At 65.8% G+C, this 18,813-nt stretch overlaps 1 protein-coding gene across 1 annotated transcript; it reads left to right on the top strand.

The window, feature by feature from the left end:
- Nucleotides 1-3,277: 3,277 nt before the first annotated feature.
- BAG6 (BAG cochaperone 6) lies at nucleotides 3,278-18,744 on the top strand. The gene is given in 28 exon segments (XM_054051948.1): nucleotides 3,278-3,378; nucleotides 4,432-4,567; nucleotides 5,037-5,344; nucleotides 7,484-7,537; nucleotides 7,899-7,973; nucleotides 8,405-8,580; nucleotides 8,659-8,788; nucleotides 9,685-9,882; nucleotides 10,116-10,193; nucleotides 10,196-10,346; nucleotides 10,684-10,737; nucleotides 11,200-11,290; nucleotides 11,922-12,032; nucleotides 12,266-12,342; nucleotides 12,718-12,801; nucleotides 13,455-13,468; nucleotides 13,606-13,987; nucleotides 14,399-14,535; nucleotides 14,537-14,569; nucleotides 15,141-15,194; nucleotides 15,460-15,562; nucleotides 15,786-15,910; nucleotides 16,350-16,502; nucleotides 16,881-16,934; nucleotides 17,021-17,113; nucleotides 17,465-17,572; nucleotides 17,971-18,168; nucleotides 18,628-18,744. Coding segments are annotated over 28 exon segments (3,369 nt in total). The 5' UTR covers nucleotides 3,278-3,303.
- Nucleotides 18,745-18,813: the final 69 nt, after the last annotated feature.

The following is an 18,813-nucleotide window of genomic DNA, read 5'->3' as shown; positions in this document are numbered from 1 at the left end:
GGCGTTTGGGTGCTTCAGGATCCCCATGGGGCGTTAACTGGGGGCTCCCAGACCCATAGGTTCCCCCAGAAGGAATTTGGGGGCTGCAGGACCCCCATGGGGGGCGGTCCTGAACCCCCTAAATCTCTAATAAAGGGGTGGGTGGGGGTTGGTCTTGGTCCCTGAGGGGGTTTGGGGGTTCCCAGGATGATTGGGGGGGTCCCTAACGCCTTGGAGAGGGGTGTGTCTCTATTCCTGTGGGGGCTTTGGGGGAGGGGTTCTTGCCTCTATTAGGGGGACACACACACCCCTAAAGCCTCTCTTTGTCGCGGTGATGTAGCCACAGACTAGAGTCTCCGACCCCCCCTGCGGACAGCACTGGCCTGAGCGACGACCCCCCCCCTTCCCTGGGTTCCCCCAAACCTCCAGGACCCTGCGGGGTTCCCACCCGACCCCTTAAGTGCGCCCCCCCAACCCCTTTGGGTTTCCCCCGCAGATTTGGGTTCCCCCCAAAACCCTTTGGGTTTCCCTCACCCCCCATTGTGTTCCAGGTGCAGTCGCTGCCAGGATCGGGGTCCCCTGGGTAAGAGCCCCCCTCCGACACCCACAAACCGCATTTCCCCCCACCTCAACGCCCCCAAACTCTTTTTACCCCCTCCCGTGCGGCGGCGGCGATGAGGAACCTGCTCGCAGCGTTCTGACCCCTCCCTGAGGACCCCTCGCAGCGCCCTGAGCCGCCGCCGCCCCCTGGGAACCCCCAAAATCCCCCCTTCATTCCTGTGACCCCCTCAGACCCATGTTCAGCCCCCTCAGTGCTTCAAGGGGCCCAAAGACCCCCCTGGGGACCCCCAAGCCCCACCCTCACCTTTGCTTCATCCCTGGGGTCCCCCAAGCCTCTGACCCCCCCCCCCCCCCCCCCCCGCTCCAGTCCCATGGGGACCCCAGAACTTCGTGTCCCCCCCAAACTTCCTCAGACCCCCCCTCCCCAGGCGATGGGGACCCCTATTCCCCTCTCTGGAGACCCCAAACACCTCAAGGACCCTCCTGTTCCATCCCTGGGGTCCCGCAAGATCCTCAGCCTCCCCTCATTGGCCCCAGAACGGCACTGTACCCCCATGGGGACCCCCAAAACCTCCTGCCCCCCTCCCCAATGCCATTTTTTCTCTTCCAGCCCCAGACGAAGCCTCGGATCCGTGGGACTGTGGGGAGGAGAGATGCGTTTGGGGAGAATAAAGGCGATTTGGGGTCTCGATGTGGAGTCAGTTGCGATTTTTTTGGGGGGGGTGTGTCACGTGATAAGTGGGAACGTGTACCAGCAAACCGCTGTGGTCACGTGCTCTGCCGCCATGTTGGGTGTGGCAGTGTTATTGTCTCTCCGCCCAAAATGGGTGTGGGGGTGCTTTGTACTCCACCCCCAACCCCCTGTTGCATTCTATGGGTCCCCAAGAGCTTCGCTATGGGGCAGAAGGACCCCCCCCCCCATGGGGCACGGGGACCCCCAAATCACCCCAGGGTTCACCCCATGGGAAACTGCCCCCTCCCTTTCACGCTGAGGCCCCCCCCCGAAATCACACTGGGCCCCTCGATGGGGACGGACCCCCTTCATCACCCCAAGGCCGCTCCCATGGGTCACTGAGACCCATTTACTCAGCCCCCCTCCCCCCCTCTGTCAGACCACGACGTTTCCCGTAGGGAACGTCCCCCCCTTCACACCAGGACACCCCCACATTAGGACACCCCCCCACTCCCATGGGGCACTGTGGTCTCCCCCAGTCACAGCAAGACACCCCCATAGGGGTCTGGATACCCCCCCATGGGGAATTGCACCCCCCAAATCACACCAGGACCCTCTCACGGGGCACTGAGCCCCCCCCATGGCGCTTTGGACGCCGCCATGGAGGACCAGCGCCCCCCAACAAAGAACTGCGAGGCCCCGCCCACTGCGAGCCACGTGATCGCACCCCGATCCTCGACGCCGACGTCACGTGGCGCCGTAATCCCTCCAATCCCTAAAAACGTCCATCCCCTCCTCATCCCGCTCCTACACTTTTATTTTGGTAAATAAACGAGATTTCGGGTCCTGACGGTCGCGCTGGGTGCCGCGAGGCGGGGGGAAAGGAAACGATGGGGTTTGCCCGTACCCAAGATGGCGGCGCCCTCAAACAAAATGGCGGCGCCTTCAAGTAAAATGGCGGCGCCCTCAAACAAAATGGCGGCGCCCTCAAGTAAAATGGCGGCGCCCTCAAACAAAATGGCGGCGCCCTCAAACAAAATGGCGGCGCCCTCAAACAAAATGGCGGCGCCCTCAAGTAAAATGGCGGCGCCCTCAAACAAAATGGCGACGCCCTCAAGTAAAATGGCGTCGCCCTCAAACAAAATGGCGGCGCCTTCAAGTAAAATGGCGGCGCCCTCAAGTAAAATGGCGGCGCCCTCAAACAAAATGGCGGCGCCCTCAAGTAAAATGGCGTCGCCCTCAAGTAAAATGGCGGAGCTTTCAAACAAAACAGTGTCGCCCACGAAAATGGCGGCGCCCTCAAACAAAATGGCGGCGCCCTCAAGTAAAATGGCGGCGCCCTCAAACAAAATGGCGGCGCCCTCAAACAAAATGGCGGAGCCTTCAAACAAAATAGTGTCGCCCACGAAAATGGCGGCGCCCTCAAGTAAAATGGCGGCGCCCTCAAACAAAATGGCGGCGCCTTCAAGTAAAATGGCGACGCCCTCAAGTAAAATGGCGGAGCCCTCAAGTAAAATGGCGGAGCCTTCAAACAAAATAGTGCCGCCCACGAAAATGGCGGCGCCCTCAAGGAAAATGGCGGCGCCCTCAAGGAAAATGGCGGCGCCCTCAAGGAAAATGGCGGCGCCCTCAAGGAAAATGGCGGAGCCCTCAAACAAAAAGGCGGCGCCCACAAACAAAGATGGCGGCACCCGCAAACAAAGATGGCGGCACCTGTCAAAATGGCGGCGGAGAGGGTCGCGCGCTCTCGTAGACCCCAAGGACCTCAGACAGGGGTGGCTGAGGCGATGCCTGAACCGTTTCCGTGGTTCCAAACCGGGAGCGCGGCAGAGGGGAAGGGGCGGAGGGGTCGTATCGTCGGGGTCTTTCAGTGTGTGTGGGGCTCGTGGGGGGTTCCGTTGAGGTTTTAGTTCAGGCGCTCTTCGGGGCAGCCCCGCGAGGGGTCCTCGGCGCCTGCGGCCGCAGCAGGGACGGAGCCGCCCGGCAGCGCCGGCCCCGCGCAGCGCCCCCCGCGCCCCCCGGCACGAACCGAGACCCCCCCGGGACGCACCGAGACCCCCCCGCGCCCCTTCTCCCCCCCCCCCGCAGCCATGGCCGAAGAGCCGCTCGAGGTGTTGGTCAAAACCCTCGACTCGCAGACCCGCAGCTTCCAGGTGGAACCGGAGGTGAGGATGGGGGGGGCGCCCCCCTTTTTTCGCCCCCCCCCTTTGCCCCCCCTTTTGCTCCGCCCTCTTTACCCCTTCCCCTCTGCCCCTTTTGCCCCCCTTGGCCCCGCCCCCTTTCCCCGCCCCCCTTGACCCCCTTTTTGCCCCTCCCCTTTGCCCCCTCCCCTTTACCACCCCATTGCCCCCCTTTTGCCCCCCTTCTGCTTCTCCCCTTTGATCCCTTTTTCTTTCCCATTCGCCCTTCCCTTCCCCCATGTCCCCCTTTAACCCCCCCTTCCCCCACACCTCCTTTTGCCCCCTTTTGTCCCCCCTTCCCTCTCTTTCTTCCCCTCCTTTTTCCTCTCCCTTTTGCCCCCCTTTTACCCCTACCCTTTGCCCCTCCTCGTGTGACCCCTTCTTTTGCCCCCCCTTGTCCTCCCCCCCGCCCACTTTTGCTCCATCCTCTTCGCTCCTCCCCCTTCTGCCCCTCTCCCTTCTGCCCCCCTTTTGCCCCTCTTTTCCCCCCTTTTCCCCCCTTTTCCCCCCTTTTCCACCTTCTTCCCCACCCTCTCCCCCCTTTTGCCCCTCTCTCCCCCCCTTTTTCTCTCCTTTGCTCCCTTTTGGTCCCGCTCTTCGACCCCCTTATACATTACAATCTCTTACGCCTTCCCTTTTGCCCCCCCTCCACTTTACCCCCCCTTCCCCCCGCATTTTGCCCCCCCAACGTGACCCCCCCTTTTCTCCCCCACTTATGCCCCCCCATGCCTCCCCGTTGTGTCTCCCATCATGGGACCCCCCTCTTTCACCCTCTTTTGCCTCCTCCCTTCTGCCCCCCATTTCTGCTCCGCCCCCTTTGCCCCCGTTTCCCCCCTTTAATCCCCCCCACTTTGAGCCCCCTTCCCCCCCTTTTTACCCCTTTTTACCTCTCCTTTGCTCACCGCTTCCCCCCTTTTTCTTGCTTTTGCTCTCTTTACCTCTTCCCTTCCTTCTCCTTTCCCCTCCATTTTGCCCTCCCCCTTTTGCCCCCTCTGATCCCCCTTTTACCCCCTCTGACCCCCCTTTTTGCCCCCCCAGATCTCAGTGCGTGAGTTCAAGGAGCGAATTGCGGGCGCCGTCAGCATCGCGGCCGAGAAGCAGCGTCTGATCTACCAGGGCCGCGTCCTGCAGGACGAGCGACGCCTCAAGGAATACAGTGAGGGGGTGTTTGGGGGTCCTGGGGGGGAGATTTGGAGGATATGGGGGCCCTGAGAGGGAAATTGGGGGTGCTGGGGTGGGGGGGTACAATTTAGGAGGTGGTAGGGGAGATTTGGGGGGCTATGGGGACCCTGAAGGGGGAATTGAGGGGCTGGAGGTGGTTTGGGGGGCATTTAGGGGGTCCTGGAGGGGTGGGGGGTGGGGGTTGAGGGGGGATTTGGAGGACATGGGGGCCCTGAGAGGGGGATTGGGGGACTAGGGTGGGGAGTGGCAATTTAGGGGGTGCTGGAGGGGAATTTGGGGGGCTACAGGGGCACTGAGGGTGGTGTGGGGGGTTTTAGGGGGTCTGGGGGAAGATTTGGGGGTTTCTGGGGGGCTGTGGGCATCTTGAAGGGGTAATTGGGGGGCTGGGGGCAGTGGAGGGGGGCATTTAGGGGAGCTGGGGGGGATTTTGGGGGGGCTGGGGGTGGCCTTGAGGGTTTGAGGGGGATTTGGGAGTCCTGGGAGTGAGCACTGGGGGGTCTGGGGGTCTGGGGGTCTGGGGGTGGCATTGGGGATCTGGGGGGCATTTGGGGGTCCTCCCCAGGTCTCTGACACCCCCCCCCAATGCCCCCCCAGATGTGGGGGCAAGGTGATCCACCTGGTGGAGCGGGCGCCCCCCCCCGCGCAGTCGCCCTCCTCGGGGGGTCCCTCGGGGCTGGGGTCCCCCCCGGCCCCCCAAAACGGGGGGGGCCCCCGCGGCCCCGACCGCAACGCCAACAGCTACGTCATGGTGGGGACCTTCAACCTTCCGGTGAGCGGGGGGGGGCCAGCAGGGTTTGGGGTGAAAACGGGGCGGTTTGGGCAATTCGGGGGGGGGGGTGGAAATAGGGCGGTTTGGGGGGAAATCGCCACATTTTGGCAGTAAAAATGTGCAGTTTTGGTAATACGGGAGAAGACTGAGGGGGAACATCACATTTTGGGGGCGGTTTGGGCAATTTGGGGGGCAGGTGATAGTTTTGGCGTGAAACATATCAATTGATTTGGGGGGAAAACACCTCAGTTTGGGCAATTTTGGAGCCAGGGGAGCAGTTTGGGGGAAAACGCCCCAGTTTGGGGGTCATTTGAGGAGAGTGGGGGCGGTTTTGGCGGGAAACGCCTCAGTTTAGGGGAGAAACAGCGATTTGGGTAATTTGAGGGGGAACAGCACTGTATGGGGGGGAAAACGCCTCAGTTTGGGCAATTTGGGGGGCGGGGGGGCAGTTTTGGGGGGATACAGCATTATTTAGGGGAGAAACACGTAGGTTTGGTCAATTTGGGGGTTCCGGGGGTGGTGTGGGTTGGGGGGGGGGGAAGACTGTTTTGGGGGAAAACACCGTGATTTGGGGGGGAAACAGTGTTTTTGGTGGAAAGGGAGTGATTTGGGGGGAAAACACCTCAGTCTGGGGGGGTTGCGGCACAGTTTTGGGGGAAAACACCTAAGTTTGGGCAATTTGAAAGGTAACAGGGTGGTTTTGGGGGGAAAACGCCACATTTTGGGGGTGAAACAGAGCAGTTTTGGCAATTTGGGGGGCAGTTTGGGGAGGATGGGGCAGTTTTGGAGGGAAACCTCTCAGTTTGAGAGGGAAACAGTGGGTTGGGGTGAAAACGCCACAGTTCGGGCAATTCGGGGGATGGGGGGGGTTGGGGTGGGGGGGAAGGCCCCAGTTTGGGGAAAACACCTCAGTTTGGGGGCAGTTTGGGGGAGCAGGAGTGGTTTTGGTGGGGGGGCAACAGGGTGGTTTGGGGGGAAAACACCTCAGTTTGGGCAATTTAGGGACTGGGGGGGCGCTTTGGCGGGAAAACACAGTTTGAGGGGGAAAACGCCACAGTTTGGGGTGAAAACAGCGCAATTTGGGGAGAGTAGGGGCGGTTTTTGGAGGGGAATACTTCATTTTCAGAGGCAAACAGTGGTTTTGGCAGGAAAACACTTCAATTTTGGGTTAAAAAAACCCCGGTTTGGGTAATTCAGGGGGTTGGGGGGGTGTTCTAGGGGGGAACAGCGCAGTTTGGGGGGCGAAACAGCACAATTTGGGCAAATTGGGGGAGAGTTTGTGGGAAAACACCACAGTTTAGGGGGGAAAACACCTCGGTTTTGGGCCGTGGGGGGGCGGTTTGGGGAGAAAGGGGGTCATTTTGGAGGGAAACGCTTCAGTTTTAGGGGGCAAACCAGGTGGGATTTGGGGGGAAAACACGATGTTTTGGGCAATTTGGGGGGCACGGTGGGTCGTTTGGGGGCCATTTGGGGAGAAAACCACTGCAGTTTGGGCAATTTGGGGGGGCGTTTTGGGGGAAAACACTGTTTTTTGTCAGTTTGGGGGAGTGAGGGGTCACTTTTGGGGGGAAGCACAGCAATTTTGTCAATTCTGGCTGCGTTTTGGGGTGCCGGGGAGCAGATTTGAGGGGGGTGGGGGTAGTTTAAGGAGGAAAACGCAGCATTTGGTCAAATTTCAGTGGGTCTGGGGTGCTTGGAGGCAGTTTTTGGGTGGAAAACGTGGCTGTTTGGGCAATTTAGGGTGCCGGGAGGGGCAGTTTTTGAGGGGAACGCGACGTTTTTCTTCCTTTTCGATGGATTTCGGGGGTTTGGGAGGAGAACTTTGGAAGAAAACACAGTATTTTGGTCAATTTTGGGTCAATTTGTGTGGTGTTTCCTGCGCCGCAGAGCAGGTGCACGGGGGGTGGGGTGAGAGAAGGTGGTTTTAAGGCAAAAAACCTTCTTCTTTGTCGATTGGAGGTGGATTTGATGAGTGAGGGGGTGTTGTTATGGAGGAAATGGGCAGTTTTGTCACTTTTTGGGGGGGATTTGGGGGGGTCCTGACCTACAGAGGGGACTGCACTGGAGGGGGAACAATTTGAGGGGAAACGTGGTGATTTTATCAATCTGAACTGGATTTGGGGGGTTCCCGCCCCACAGATCGACGGCTCTTCGGTTGACGTCCACATCAATATGGACCAGGGCCCTGCCCAGGTGGGGGGGTCTGGGGGTGCTATAGGGGAGTTTTGGGGGTCCTGGGGGAGGCACTGGGGTATCTGAGGGGGTTTGGGGGTCTGGGGGGAGCTTTGGGGGGTCCTGGGGGCGGTTGGGGGGGGGTGGAGGGCATTGGGGGTGTTTGGGGGATTTGGTGGTGGCATTGGGGGGGGGTTGGGGTGTCTGGGGAGGTGGGGGGCATTTGGGAGTGGCGATTTGAGGGGTTTTGGGGGTCGTTGAGGGGGAATGGGGGGTCTAGGAGGGTTTAGGGGTCTTGGGGAGGGCATTGGCGGGTCCTGGGGGTGTTTGGGGGTCCCGGGGGGCTCCGTTTACACCCCTGAACCCCCGGCTGTGGTTGCAGAGCGAACCCCGCATGCGGCTGCTGGTGGCGCAGCATCTCCTGCACGACATCCAGGGCATCCTGAGCCGCCTGGAGGTGAGCGCGGCCCCCCCAAAACAACCTCCCCCCCAAAAAAAACCCTCCAAACCCCCCTTCCAATCCCCCTTCCTGACCCCCCCCCCCCAGGTGAAGCAGTCCCACCAAACCCTTCCCAGCCCCCTTCCCCCACCCCCTTTGACACCCCATTCCAACACCCCCCCCAGGCAGAGCATCCCCCCAAACCCTTCTTCCTACCCCCCTCCCACCCCCAAACTCCCCTCCCACCCCTTACACACCCCCAATCCCTTCCAACACTTCCCCCACCCCCCCAGACCCCTTCCAATCCCCTCTCCTGTCCCCCCAAACCCCTTCCAGCCCCCCCTCCCGACCCCCAACCCCCTCCCAAACCCCTTCCACCCCCTCCGTCCTGCCCCCCAACACCCCCCTAAACTCCTTCCAGCCCCCCCTAACCCCCCTCCTCCCCCCAGGGCAGCAATGGGGCTCGGTCTCCCCCTGAGGCGCCCCCGGAGGCCCCCCCGAGGCGGCCGCCCCCCCCGAGGATCGTATGGAGCCCCCCGAACCCCCCCGAATCTGCGTCGGCGGGCAGCGAGGAGCCCCCCCAGCCCGGCCCCGAGCCCCCCGCGGCTCCCGAGGCCGCTGCCAGGTGAGTCGGGGGGGGGTCATGGAATCGGGGGGGGCGGCTCGGGGGGGCCAATGTGTGATCGTGACCCCCCCATCGCAGCCCCCCCTCGCCGGCGGAGCTGGGGGAGCTGCTGGGCGAGCTGCGGCGCCTGGAGGAGCGGCTGGAGCCCTTCCGGCTGCGCTTCCGACAGATCCTGAGCAGCGCCGCCACCGCCGACTACAATAACAACGTGAGTTGGGGGGCTGCCCCACAGCGGGGCGACCCATAGATCCCCCCCCAGCCCCACAGACCACCCCCCGCGTTGCTGTATTGGGGCCATGCACCCCCCAACCCTCCCGTGTTGGGATCCCCCTGACCCCAGCCCCACATATTGAGGATCCCCTGCCCCACAGACCCCCCCAGCCCTCTTGTATCAGGGTCCTCCTGCCCCATAGACCCCACCCAGCCCCACATATTGGGGGTCCCCTGCCCCACAGTCTTGTCCAGCTCCTCCATATTGGATTCGTGCATCCCCCACCTCCCCATACTGGGGTCCCCCTGCCCCCTAGCTCCCCCCTAGCCCCACATATTGGCGTCCCTCTGCCACTTAGCCCCCCATATCGGGGTCCTCCCGCCTCACAGATCCCCCATCCCTACATACTGGAATTCCCCCTGCCCCATAGACCCCCCCCCCCAGCCCCACATATCAGGGTTCCCCTGCTCCGTAGCCCCCCACAGCCCCATATATTGGGGTCCCTGTGCCCCACAATCCCCCACAGCCTGACATATCAGGGCCCCCCCTGCCCCATAGCCCCCCCAGCTCCCCATATCAGGGTCCCCCTGCCCCATAGCGCCCCCAAGTCCCCCATATCAGGGGCTCTCTCCACGCAGCACCCCACAGCCCCACATAGCAGGGTCGCCTTGCCCCATAGATCCCCCTAGCCCCACATAGCGGAGTCCCCCCTCCTTGGGGCAATGGTTCAGTCTATGTTCCCTTATCTGGGAAGGGTGTGGGGTGATACCATGTGTGGTCGTGGGGGGGGGGGCAGCTCCTTTTGGGGAGTCTGTGTGGTACTGCGTGTTCAGAAGGATTGGGGGGGTCGAGGGGGGTCTCTAACCCCCTCCTCCCCATTTTGCCCCCCCCAGACCGAGGGCCGCGAGGAGGCGCAGCGTGTGGTGAACCTGGTGGGGGAGGCGCAGCGGCTGCTGGGCAACGCGCTGGTGGCCGTGTCCGAGCTGCGCTGCAATCTGGGGGGGCCCCCCCCGCGCCCCCTGCAGCTCGCCCGGCCTCTGCCCCACTACGGGCCCCCCATGCTGCTGCAGCAGGCCGCCATCCCCATCCAGGTGAGGGGGGGCTCTGGGGCAGGGGGACCCCCATATGGGGAGGTGGGGGGGGCTGTGGGGCAGGGGGACCCCAATATGGGGAGGTGGGGGGGGCTGTGAGGCAGGGGGACCCCCATGGGGGAGGTGGGGGGGCTGTAGGGCAGAGGGACCCCAATATGGGGAGTTGGGGGGGGCTGTGAGGCACGGAGTAAGGGGGTTCCCAGCCCCCCAACTCCCCTCCTGTCCCCCCCCAGATCAACGTGGGGACGACGGTGACGATGACAGGGGGCAATGGGGCACGCGCCCCCCCTGCTGACAGCCCCCCCCCCTTCGGGGCCCTCCCCGGCCCCCCAAACCCCCTCCGACCCCCCCGAGGGGCCCCCCCCCGCCTCCCCCGGGGCCCCCCCCGGCCCCCCCCGCCCCCCCCCGCCTGATCCGCATCGCACACCAGACCGTGGAGCCGCTCGTCATGATGCACATCCAGGGTGAGTGACCCACGGCGACCCACGGCTGAGCCCCCCGACCCATGGCTGAGCCCCCGACCCATAGCTGAGCCCCCCGACCCACGGCTGAGCCCCCTGACCCATAGCTGATTCCCCTGGACCCATAACTGAACCCCATACCCATAACTGACCCCCCCCCCAGACCCACAGATGACCCCCCTGGACCCACAACTGCTCTCCAGCTGCCCCCCCCCGACTCTCTACTACCCCTTAAATGTCTCCCAACTCCCCTTAGGAGCCCCCCGATCACCCCCCAACTGCTCCCTCTGCCCCCCAACCCCTCCCCGCGTCTGACCCCCTTTCTCTGTGCCCCCCTCAGACTCGGCCTCACAGGCGGGGGGAGGGGGCAGCGGCCCCCCCGGACCCAGCGTGGGTGAGTGGGGGGGTGGTTGGGGGGGGGTTAGGGTTGTTTGTGGAGTTCAGAGAGCATTTGGGGGGCAACTATGGGGAGATGGGGGGGTTGCGGGGGCACTGAAGGAGGCATTTGGGGGGGGCACTGAGAGGGGTTGGGGGATGATGGGTGGCAGTTGTGGGGCGATGGAGGGGCAGTTGGGGGACTGGGGGGATTGTGGGGCATTTGGGGGGGCAGTTATGGGGCACTGGGGAGGCTTATGCAGTAGTTGGGAGATGGGGAGGCAGTTGTGGGGCACTGGGGGAGTTGTGGGGCACTGGGGGGGTTATGGGCAGTTGGGCGATGGGGGAACAGTTGGGGGGGCGCTGGGGGGGTTGTGGGGCAGTTGGGCAATGGGGGGCAGTTGTGGGGCTATGAGGGGGCAGTTGTGGGGCAATGGGGGGGCTGTGGGTTGCCGTGGGTCAGGCCTGACCCCCCCTGCAGGGGGGGGCCCCCCCACAGCTGCCACCGCTGCCCCCCGAGTTCCTGCAGGCCGTGGCCCAACAGATCACGCAGCAGGCATTGGCGGCTGCAGGTACGCCTGCCCCATAGCTGCCCCAGTGCTGCCCCATAGCACTGCCCCACAGCATCCTGTTGCTGTCCTGTAGTGCCCCGCAGCTGCCCCATAGCGTTTTATAGCTGCCCCACAGCGCCCCATAGGTGCCCCATAGCGTTTTTATGGGCTGCCCCGTAGCACCCTCCAGTAATTTATAGCTTGCCTATAGCACCCTGTAGCACCCCATAGCTGCCCTATAGCACCCCATAGCACCCCATGGCTGCTCCATAGCACCCTGCAGCGCTCTATAGCTGCCGTATAGCACCCCATAGCACCTCTTGGCTGCCTGTGGCTGCCCCATAGCACCCCATGGCCCCGTATCGCCCCATACCTGCCCCACGGTTGCCCCACAGCTGCCCCACAGCTGCCCCATAGCACCCCACAGCTGTACCACACCCCTCTCCAGACCTTCTCCATCAACCACCTGCCCCACGGTAAGCTGTGGGGCCGCCCCATAGCGGGGGGGATGCAGGCTGGGGGGCTGCCCCATAGCGGGGGGGATGCAGGCTGTGGAGCTGCCCCATAGCGGGGGGGGATGCAGGATGTGGGGCTGCCCCATAGCAGGGGGGATGCAGGATGTGGGGCTGCCCCATAGCGGTCTCTCCCCCAGGCCAGGCCGTGGGGGGGGTTCCAGGCTCCGGCCCGCGTGGTCATCGCCCGCCCCACGGCGCCCGCCCCCCGCCCCACACATCCCGGCGCCCCACAAGCTGCTGCTGCCCCTGTGAGTGTGGGGGGGACTGGGAACACTGGGAGGCACTGGGGATACTGGGGGGACTGGGAGGAACTGAGGTGGGTTGGGAGGGGAGAATGAGATAATGGGGGGGACACTGGGAGGTGGGCACTGGGGATACTGGGGAGCACTGGGAGGAACTGGGGTGGGTTTGGGGGGTACTGGGGATACTGGTGGGCACTGGGAGGGACTGGGAGGAACTGGTGTCCCCGTTTCCCCCCTAGGCCGCGGGGGGGGGCGTCGCTGGCGCAGGCGATCAGTGGCCTCGTGGGGCAACTCCTGATGCAGCCCCTGGTGCTGGGTGAGCAACTGGGAGCTACTGGGGGGGGGGCTGCGGGTGCTGGGAGGAACTGGGGGGGGAGCGGGGGGGCGGTGGGGATACTGGGGGGTACTGGGAGGAACTGGAGTGGGTGCAGGGGGGCAGTGGGGGTACTGGGAGGAACTGGTGGGACACGGGGAGGGGTACTGGGGGGACACTGGGCGCCATGTGGGGGGGCACTGGGGGTACTGGGGGGGCACTGGGGATACTGGTGTGCACTGGGGGCCATGTGGGGGGGGCACTGGGGATACTGGTGTGTACTGGGGGCAATGTGGGGGGGGCACTGGGGATACTGGGGCAGGTGGGGGGGGTGTCCCTGGGGGTCTCCCCCCGCTGACCCCCCCATCGCCCCTACAGCCCAGGGCTCCTCGGCTGCTCCGGCCCCTCCTCCCCCCGCCGCCGCCCCCCCTCCCGGCTCGGGGCCCCCCCCCCCCCCCCCCGGCCCCGCCCCGGGGGGTCCCGCCCCCCCCGCGCCCCCCCCCCGAGGAGCCCCCCCTGGCGCAGCTGCTGGGGGGGCTGCTGGGGGCGCCCCCCCCCCGCCGTTGCCGTGGCGATGCCGGGGGGGGGCGCGGGGGCTGCGCTGCTGCAGGGCGTGGCCGAGCTCATACAGGTGGGCGGGGCTTGGTCGGAGGGGCGGGGCTTACGAGGTGATTGATGCGTAGGGGCGTGGCTTAGGCTTGAGAGCAGTGTTGAAGGGGCGGGGCTTAGTCGGATGGGCGGGGCTTAGGGGTTGATTGACGGTAGTTGGAGGGGCGTGGCTTAAGGGTTGACTGTATGGCTGTGCTTAGAGGGGGTGGGGATTATGGGGTGATGGATCGATTGATTGCTCGGGGTGGATGGGGGCCGAGGGGGGAGGAGCACAGGGGGCATAGGAGAGGGGAAAAGGCTATGAGGGTGAGGGGCGGGGCTTGGGTTTGACTGACAGGGCTCAGGCGGGAGTTAGAGAGGTGGGGCTTATGGCTGAATGGCAGGAGGGGCGGGGCTTAGGGGTACCGGGTGGGGGCGTGGCTTGGTTTAAGGGGCGGGGCTTAGGGTTGGTTGACCGGGCTTAGCGGGGTGGAGGTTATGGGCGGGGCTTACTGCTTGATTGACAGGTCCATGGTTCGATGTGCGGGGCCTGTGCTTGGAGTAGCTGGAGGGGTGGGGCTTAGGGATTGGCAGTGAGGGGCGGGGCTTATGATTTGATTGACAAGAAGGGTGGGTCTGAGCCTTTTAACCCCTTCCTGACCCTTTTCCCCCCCACAGGCCACTCAGGGCGCCCCCGCCCCCCCCACGGATGCCGCTGCCGCCCCCCCCGCCGCGCCCCCACCCTCGGACACCACCACCCCCCCCCTCCTCCTCTGCCGCAGCCCCTCCCCCCGGCGAGGAGCCCCCCCCGTCCTCGTCACCCCCCCCTGCCGCTGCGGGGGAGCCAATGCCAGGAGTGGGGGGGGTCCTCGTGCCGGGGGGGCCCCCCCGGAGGCGCTGCCCCCCGAGTTCTTCACCAGCGTGGTGCAGGGGGTGCTGAGCTCCATGTTGGGGCCCCTCGGGGCACCGCCCCCCCCGGCCCCCCCCGAGAGCATCGCCGCCTTCCTGCAGCGCCTGAGCGGAGCCCCCCCCCTGCTGGAGGGGGGGCAGGGGCCCGACGGTGAGGGGGGGGGACGGGGGGGGAGCGGGCACTGGGCATACTGGGAGGATGGGGGGGGTACTGGGGGGCACTGGGTGGGGGCAGCAGGGATGCTGGGGGGCACTGGGGATACTGGGGGGCACTGGGGATACTGGGGGGGGCACTGGATGGTGGCACTGGGGATACTGGGAAGCACTGGGGTGGATGTTGGGGGGCACTGGGGATACTGGGGAGCACTGAATGGGGGCACTGGGGGATACTGGGGAGCACTGGGGCGGATGTTGGGGGGCACTGGGGATACTGGGAGGCACTGGATGGTGGCACTGGGGATACTGGGGGTCACTGGGGATACTGGGGAGCACTGGGGCGGATGTTGGGGGGGCACTGGGGATACTGGGGGGCACTGGGCACACGGGTCTGTGCCCCCCGCAGGGTTCCTGGGGGCGCTGCTGGCGCTCATCTGCCAACACCTCTCGATGGTGGATGTGGTGCTGCTGCTGCACGGGCGCTGCCAACCCCTGCAGAGGCTGCAGCCGCTGCTGCGGCGCTGCTTCCGGCAGCGCTTCCTGGGGGGGGCGGCAGCCCACCGACTCCAACGTGCGGGTGAGGGACCCCCGAACCCCAAAAACAGACCCTCAGACCCCTTGAACCCCAAAAACAGACCCCCCCGAACCCCAGAACAGCCCCTCAGACCCCCCCGAACCACAAAATAGCCCCTCAGACCCCCACACTGACTCCAACGTGCAGGTGAGGGACTCCCTGAACCCCAATAACAGCCCCTCAGACCCCCCCCCAACTCCAACATGTGGGTGAGGGACTCGCAAACCCCAAAATGCCCCCAGGGCCCCCCAAAATAGCCCCCTGGGCCTCAACTCCCTCTTCTGACACCAATGTGTGGGTGAGAGACCCCAAAAATGCCTCCCCCCAGACCCCAGAAGCAATCCCGGGGCCCCCAAATACCCACAGGGATCCCAAAAGCAGCCCCTGAACCCCAGAAGACCCTCAAGGACCCCATAAATGCGGCCAGGAAACCCCAAAAAGCACCGAAAGACCCCGAAAACAGATGTAGCGCCCCATAGAGCCCCCGGAGCCCCATAGACAGCTCCTCCCCCCAGTGCCCCATGGCCCTGTGGGGCAGGGACGTGTGGGGCTGATGGAGTTGGGGGTCGCGCAGGCGGCGACGCAGGCGCTGGTGACGGGTCTGGAGGAGTTCATCCGCGAGAGCTTCGTGAGTGGGGATGTGGGGCAGGGGGTGATGTGGGGCTGGAGGAGTTCGCTGTGGGGCAGGAGGGGCTGTGTGGGGCAGAAGGAGCTCCCTATAGGGCAGTATGTGGGGCTGGAGGAGTTCCCTGTGGGGAGACGTGGGGCCGGAGGAGTTCGCTATGGGCAGGATATGGGGCAGCAGGAGGAGCTGCGGAGCTGTGGTGCGTTTTGTGGTGCCGTGGGGCAGCTGTGGGTCCGCCGTGGGTCCCAGCCCCCTCTGTGCCCCCCAGGCCGGCGTCCGTGTGGCCGAGGGCGTCGACATCACCCGAACCAACGTGGAATTCCTGCAGGAGCTCTTCAATCGCATCGCTTTGCACGTGCTGCGCTGCACCGGTGCGCTGTGGGGCAGGCTGTGGGGCAGGCTGTGGGGCTGACCCCCATCTCCCTTCCTGCCCCATAGATGGGACGTTCGGGCCGTGGCTGGTGGAGTTGTGGGGCAGTTGCGGGGAGCGGGGTGTAATCCTGAGGGGCGGTGCTGTGGGGCTGTGGGGTTTCTATGGGGCAGGCTGTGGGGCAGGCTGTGGGGCTGACCCCCGCGTCCCTCCCTGCCCCACAGACGGGTCCTTCGGGCCGCGGCTCCTCGAGCTCTGTAACCGGGGGCTCCTCGAGTGCCTCGCCCTGAACCTGCTCTGCCTGCGCGGGGAGCGACAGGCGCTCGGCGCCCTCATCAGCGACCGCATCGTGAGTGGGGCTGCCCCATAGCTGCCCCATAGCTGCCCCACAGCCCCGACACCGGGACCCCAAACCCCGGGATCCTGCACCCCATAGCGCTGTGGGGTGCCCCCTAACCGCTCTCTCTCTGACGCACAACCCTGACTCTTGTGAGACCCTGAACCCCAGGATCCCAAACTCCATGGGGATCTATGGGGTGCCCCGTAGTGATGTGGGGCGCCCCCTAATCCTGTTCACCCCGACTCTGGGACCCCAAACCCCAGGACCCTGCGCCCCACAGGGCTCTCCTGTCTCCATGGGGCGCCCCCTAACCCCCTGGGATCCCCAGCCCCGACCCTGGGACCCCAAACCCTGTGCCCCACGGGGCTCTCCCGCCTCCGTGGGCCGCCCCATAGCGCCGTGGGTGCCCATAGCGCCGTGGGGTGCCCCATAGCGCCGTTTCCCGCAGCGGCGGCTGTCGGCGGACGCATCTCCGGCGCTGGTGGCGTGGCTGACGGCGCTGGTGGGAATGCGGCTGCAGGCGGTGCTGGAGCAGATCCCGGTGCCCCCCGAGCACGTCCTGCCCTACGTGCGCCGCCTCGGGGAGCCCGCCCCACACCAGGTGCCTGCGACCCACAGCGACCCATAGCGACACCCCCAGGCCCATAGCGACACCCCCAGGCCCATAGCAGACCCCCTGAGACACATAGTTGACCCATAGCCGACCCATAGCTGACCCACAGCGACACACACAGACCCATAACTGACCTACAGAGACCCGTAACCAACCCCCAGACCCACTGAGACCCACAACTACCCCCCCCCAGGGCTCCCCTGAAGCCCCCAGGACCCCCAGCTTCCCCCAGGACACACAAACTGGACCCCCCTGACCCACAACCACCCCCAAAGCCCCGGGACAAGGCCCCCCCCGCCCCCCACTTCCCCCTCTGAGCCCCCCCAGACCCCTACGCCCCCCGTGACCCCCCCCACTGCCCCCCAGGTGGTGCCCGAGGAGCCCATGGAGGTGGAGCCGGAGCCCCCGGAGGAGGCGCAGGTGAGTCGGGGGGGGGTCGGGACGGGGGGGGGGGCAGGACCCCCCCTCACCCCCCCTGACCCCACTCCTCTCTGTGTCCCCCCCAGCGCGAGGCCGCCGGCTCCCCCGCCCCCGCCACCACCGCCGAGGAGGCGCTGCCCCCACCCCCGGGAGAGGAGTGGGCGGGGGCTGTGCCCGCCGTGAGTGGGGGGGGCTATAGGGAGGGGGGGGGCTGTGGGGAGAGGGATGGCCTATGAGGGGGGGCTACAGGGATAGTGGGGAGGCTATGGGGGGGCTATAGGGAGTGGGCGGGCTATGGCGGGGTGTGTGGGAGGCTGTGTAGAGACTGGAGGGGCTGTGGAGAGAGTGAGGGGCCTGTGGGGAGAGGGGGGCTGTGGGGGAAAAGGGGAGCCTATGGGGAAGGGGGGGGCTGTGGGGCTATAGGGAGGATGGGGGGCTATGGGGGGCTGCACCCGCTGGGAGTGTGGGTCCGGGGGGGCCATGGGGGGGGTGGCATAAGTGGGGCAGCTGTGGGTCCCACTGCCCCCCAGGACTGGGTGCCCATCATCCGCGAGGACGCTCAGCGCCAGCGCAAGATGAAGGCGCAGCCGCCGCTCAGCGACGCCTACGTCAGCGGTGCCCCCGCCAAGCGCCGCAAGGTGGGGCTGCCCCACAGCCCCCCACCCCATTGCCCCACACCTTCCCATCCGTGCCCCACTACTCCCCAAACCCTGCCCCATAGCGCCCGGCCCTGCCCCATAGCTGCCCCCGCTTGGTCCTGTGGGGCGCCCCTGCCCCCCAACCCCCCTGTACGGCCCCATAGCTTTGCCCCATAGCGCCCTGCCTGCCCACAGCTCCCCTTGCCCCACAGCTCTCCTCTAGTCCTGCCCCACATCCCTCCCGCCTCACATTTCTCCTGTAGCCCGGCCCCATACCCCCTGCCCCACACCTTTCTCTGCCCCACAGCTCCCCAGCCCTGCCCCCCAGCTCTTTCCCGGCCCTGCCCCATGCCCCCTGCCCCACATCTCTCCCCGCTGCCCCACTGACGCCCGCTCAGACCTCGCAGGCCGAGGGGCCGCCGCTGCTGTTGGCCGAGGCCGTGGGTCGCGCCGCCCGCGCTGCCGGGGTTCGTCCCCTCGGACCCCCCGAGAGCCTCAGCCGCGACCTGAGCGACGGCACCTTACAGGAGGGATACCGGCAGCAGGTGTGGGGCGGGGGGGGCACCGGCGGGTGGTTGGGGGGCTGTGGGGGGGCTGTGGGAAGTGGGGGGCTCACGGGTGGGGGCACTGGAGGTGGTTCTGGGGCTGAGGGGGTCACAGGGGTCTGGGGGTGACCCACAGGGACCTGTGGGGGTTGTTGGGGGGTGCTGGGGGGGGCGGCAAAGGGAGGGGGGAACCCATGAGGTTGTTGGGGGGCTCACAGTGACCCAGGGGAATTGTTGGGGGCACGGGGGGGGGTGACGGGTTTTGGGGGGGCCTGAGAGGCACTGAGGAGGAAACTGGGGGTTTGGCAGCAGTCTGTGGGGCTGAGGGGGGTCTGGTGCCCCATAGATACCGTCTGTGGGGCAGGGGGCGTGGCCTGGGGAAGCCCCCCCCCCCGGGTAGGAGTGGGCAGGGGGCAACGGCTGTAAGGGGTGGGATCAAAGTGGGCGTGGCTGAGAGTGGTGGGCGGGGCCTCGAGCGCGGCCCCGCCCCTCTCTAAGCCCCGCCCCCAGCTTCAGGCAGACCTCGGGCGCCGCCTGCGGGAGGACCCCGACTTCTCCCCCCGGCGCTTCCCCAGCGCCCATCGCGCCTTCGCAGCCGCGCGCCCCCCCGCGCCCCCTCCGCAGTAAAAGGCTCCGACACTCACGTTTCACCTTTTATTTGCAAACGAATCGGGCCTTTTCTATCCCGTTTTCCAA

This window comes from Cuculus canorus, chromosome 31 (genome assembly GCF_017976375.1).
Source record: "Cuculus canorus isolate bCucCan1 chromosome 31, bCucCan1.pri, whole genome shotgun sequence".
Taxonomy (NCBI): domain Eukaryota; kingdom Metazoa; phylum Chordata; class Aves; order Cuculiformes; family Cuculidae; genus Cuculus; species Cuculus canorus.
Note: the sequence above shows the minus strand (reverse complement) of the source record. Positions and strands in the feature narration are given on the sequence as shown.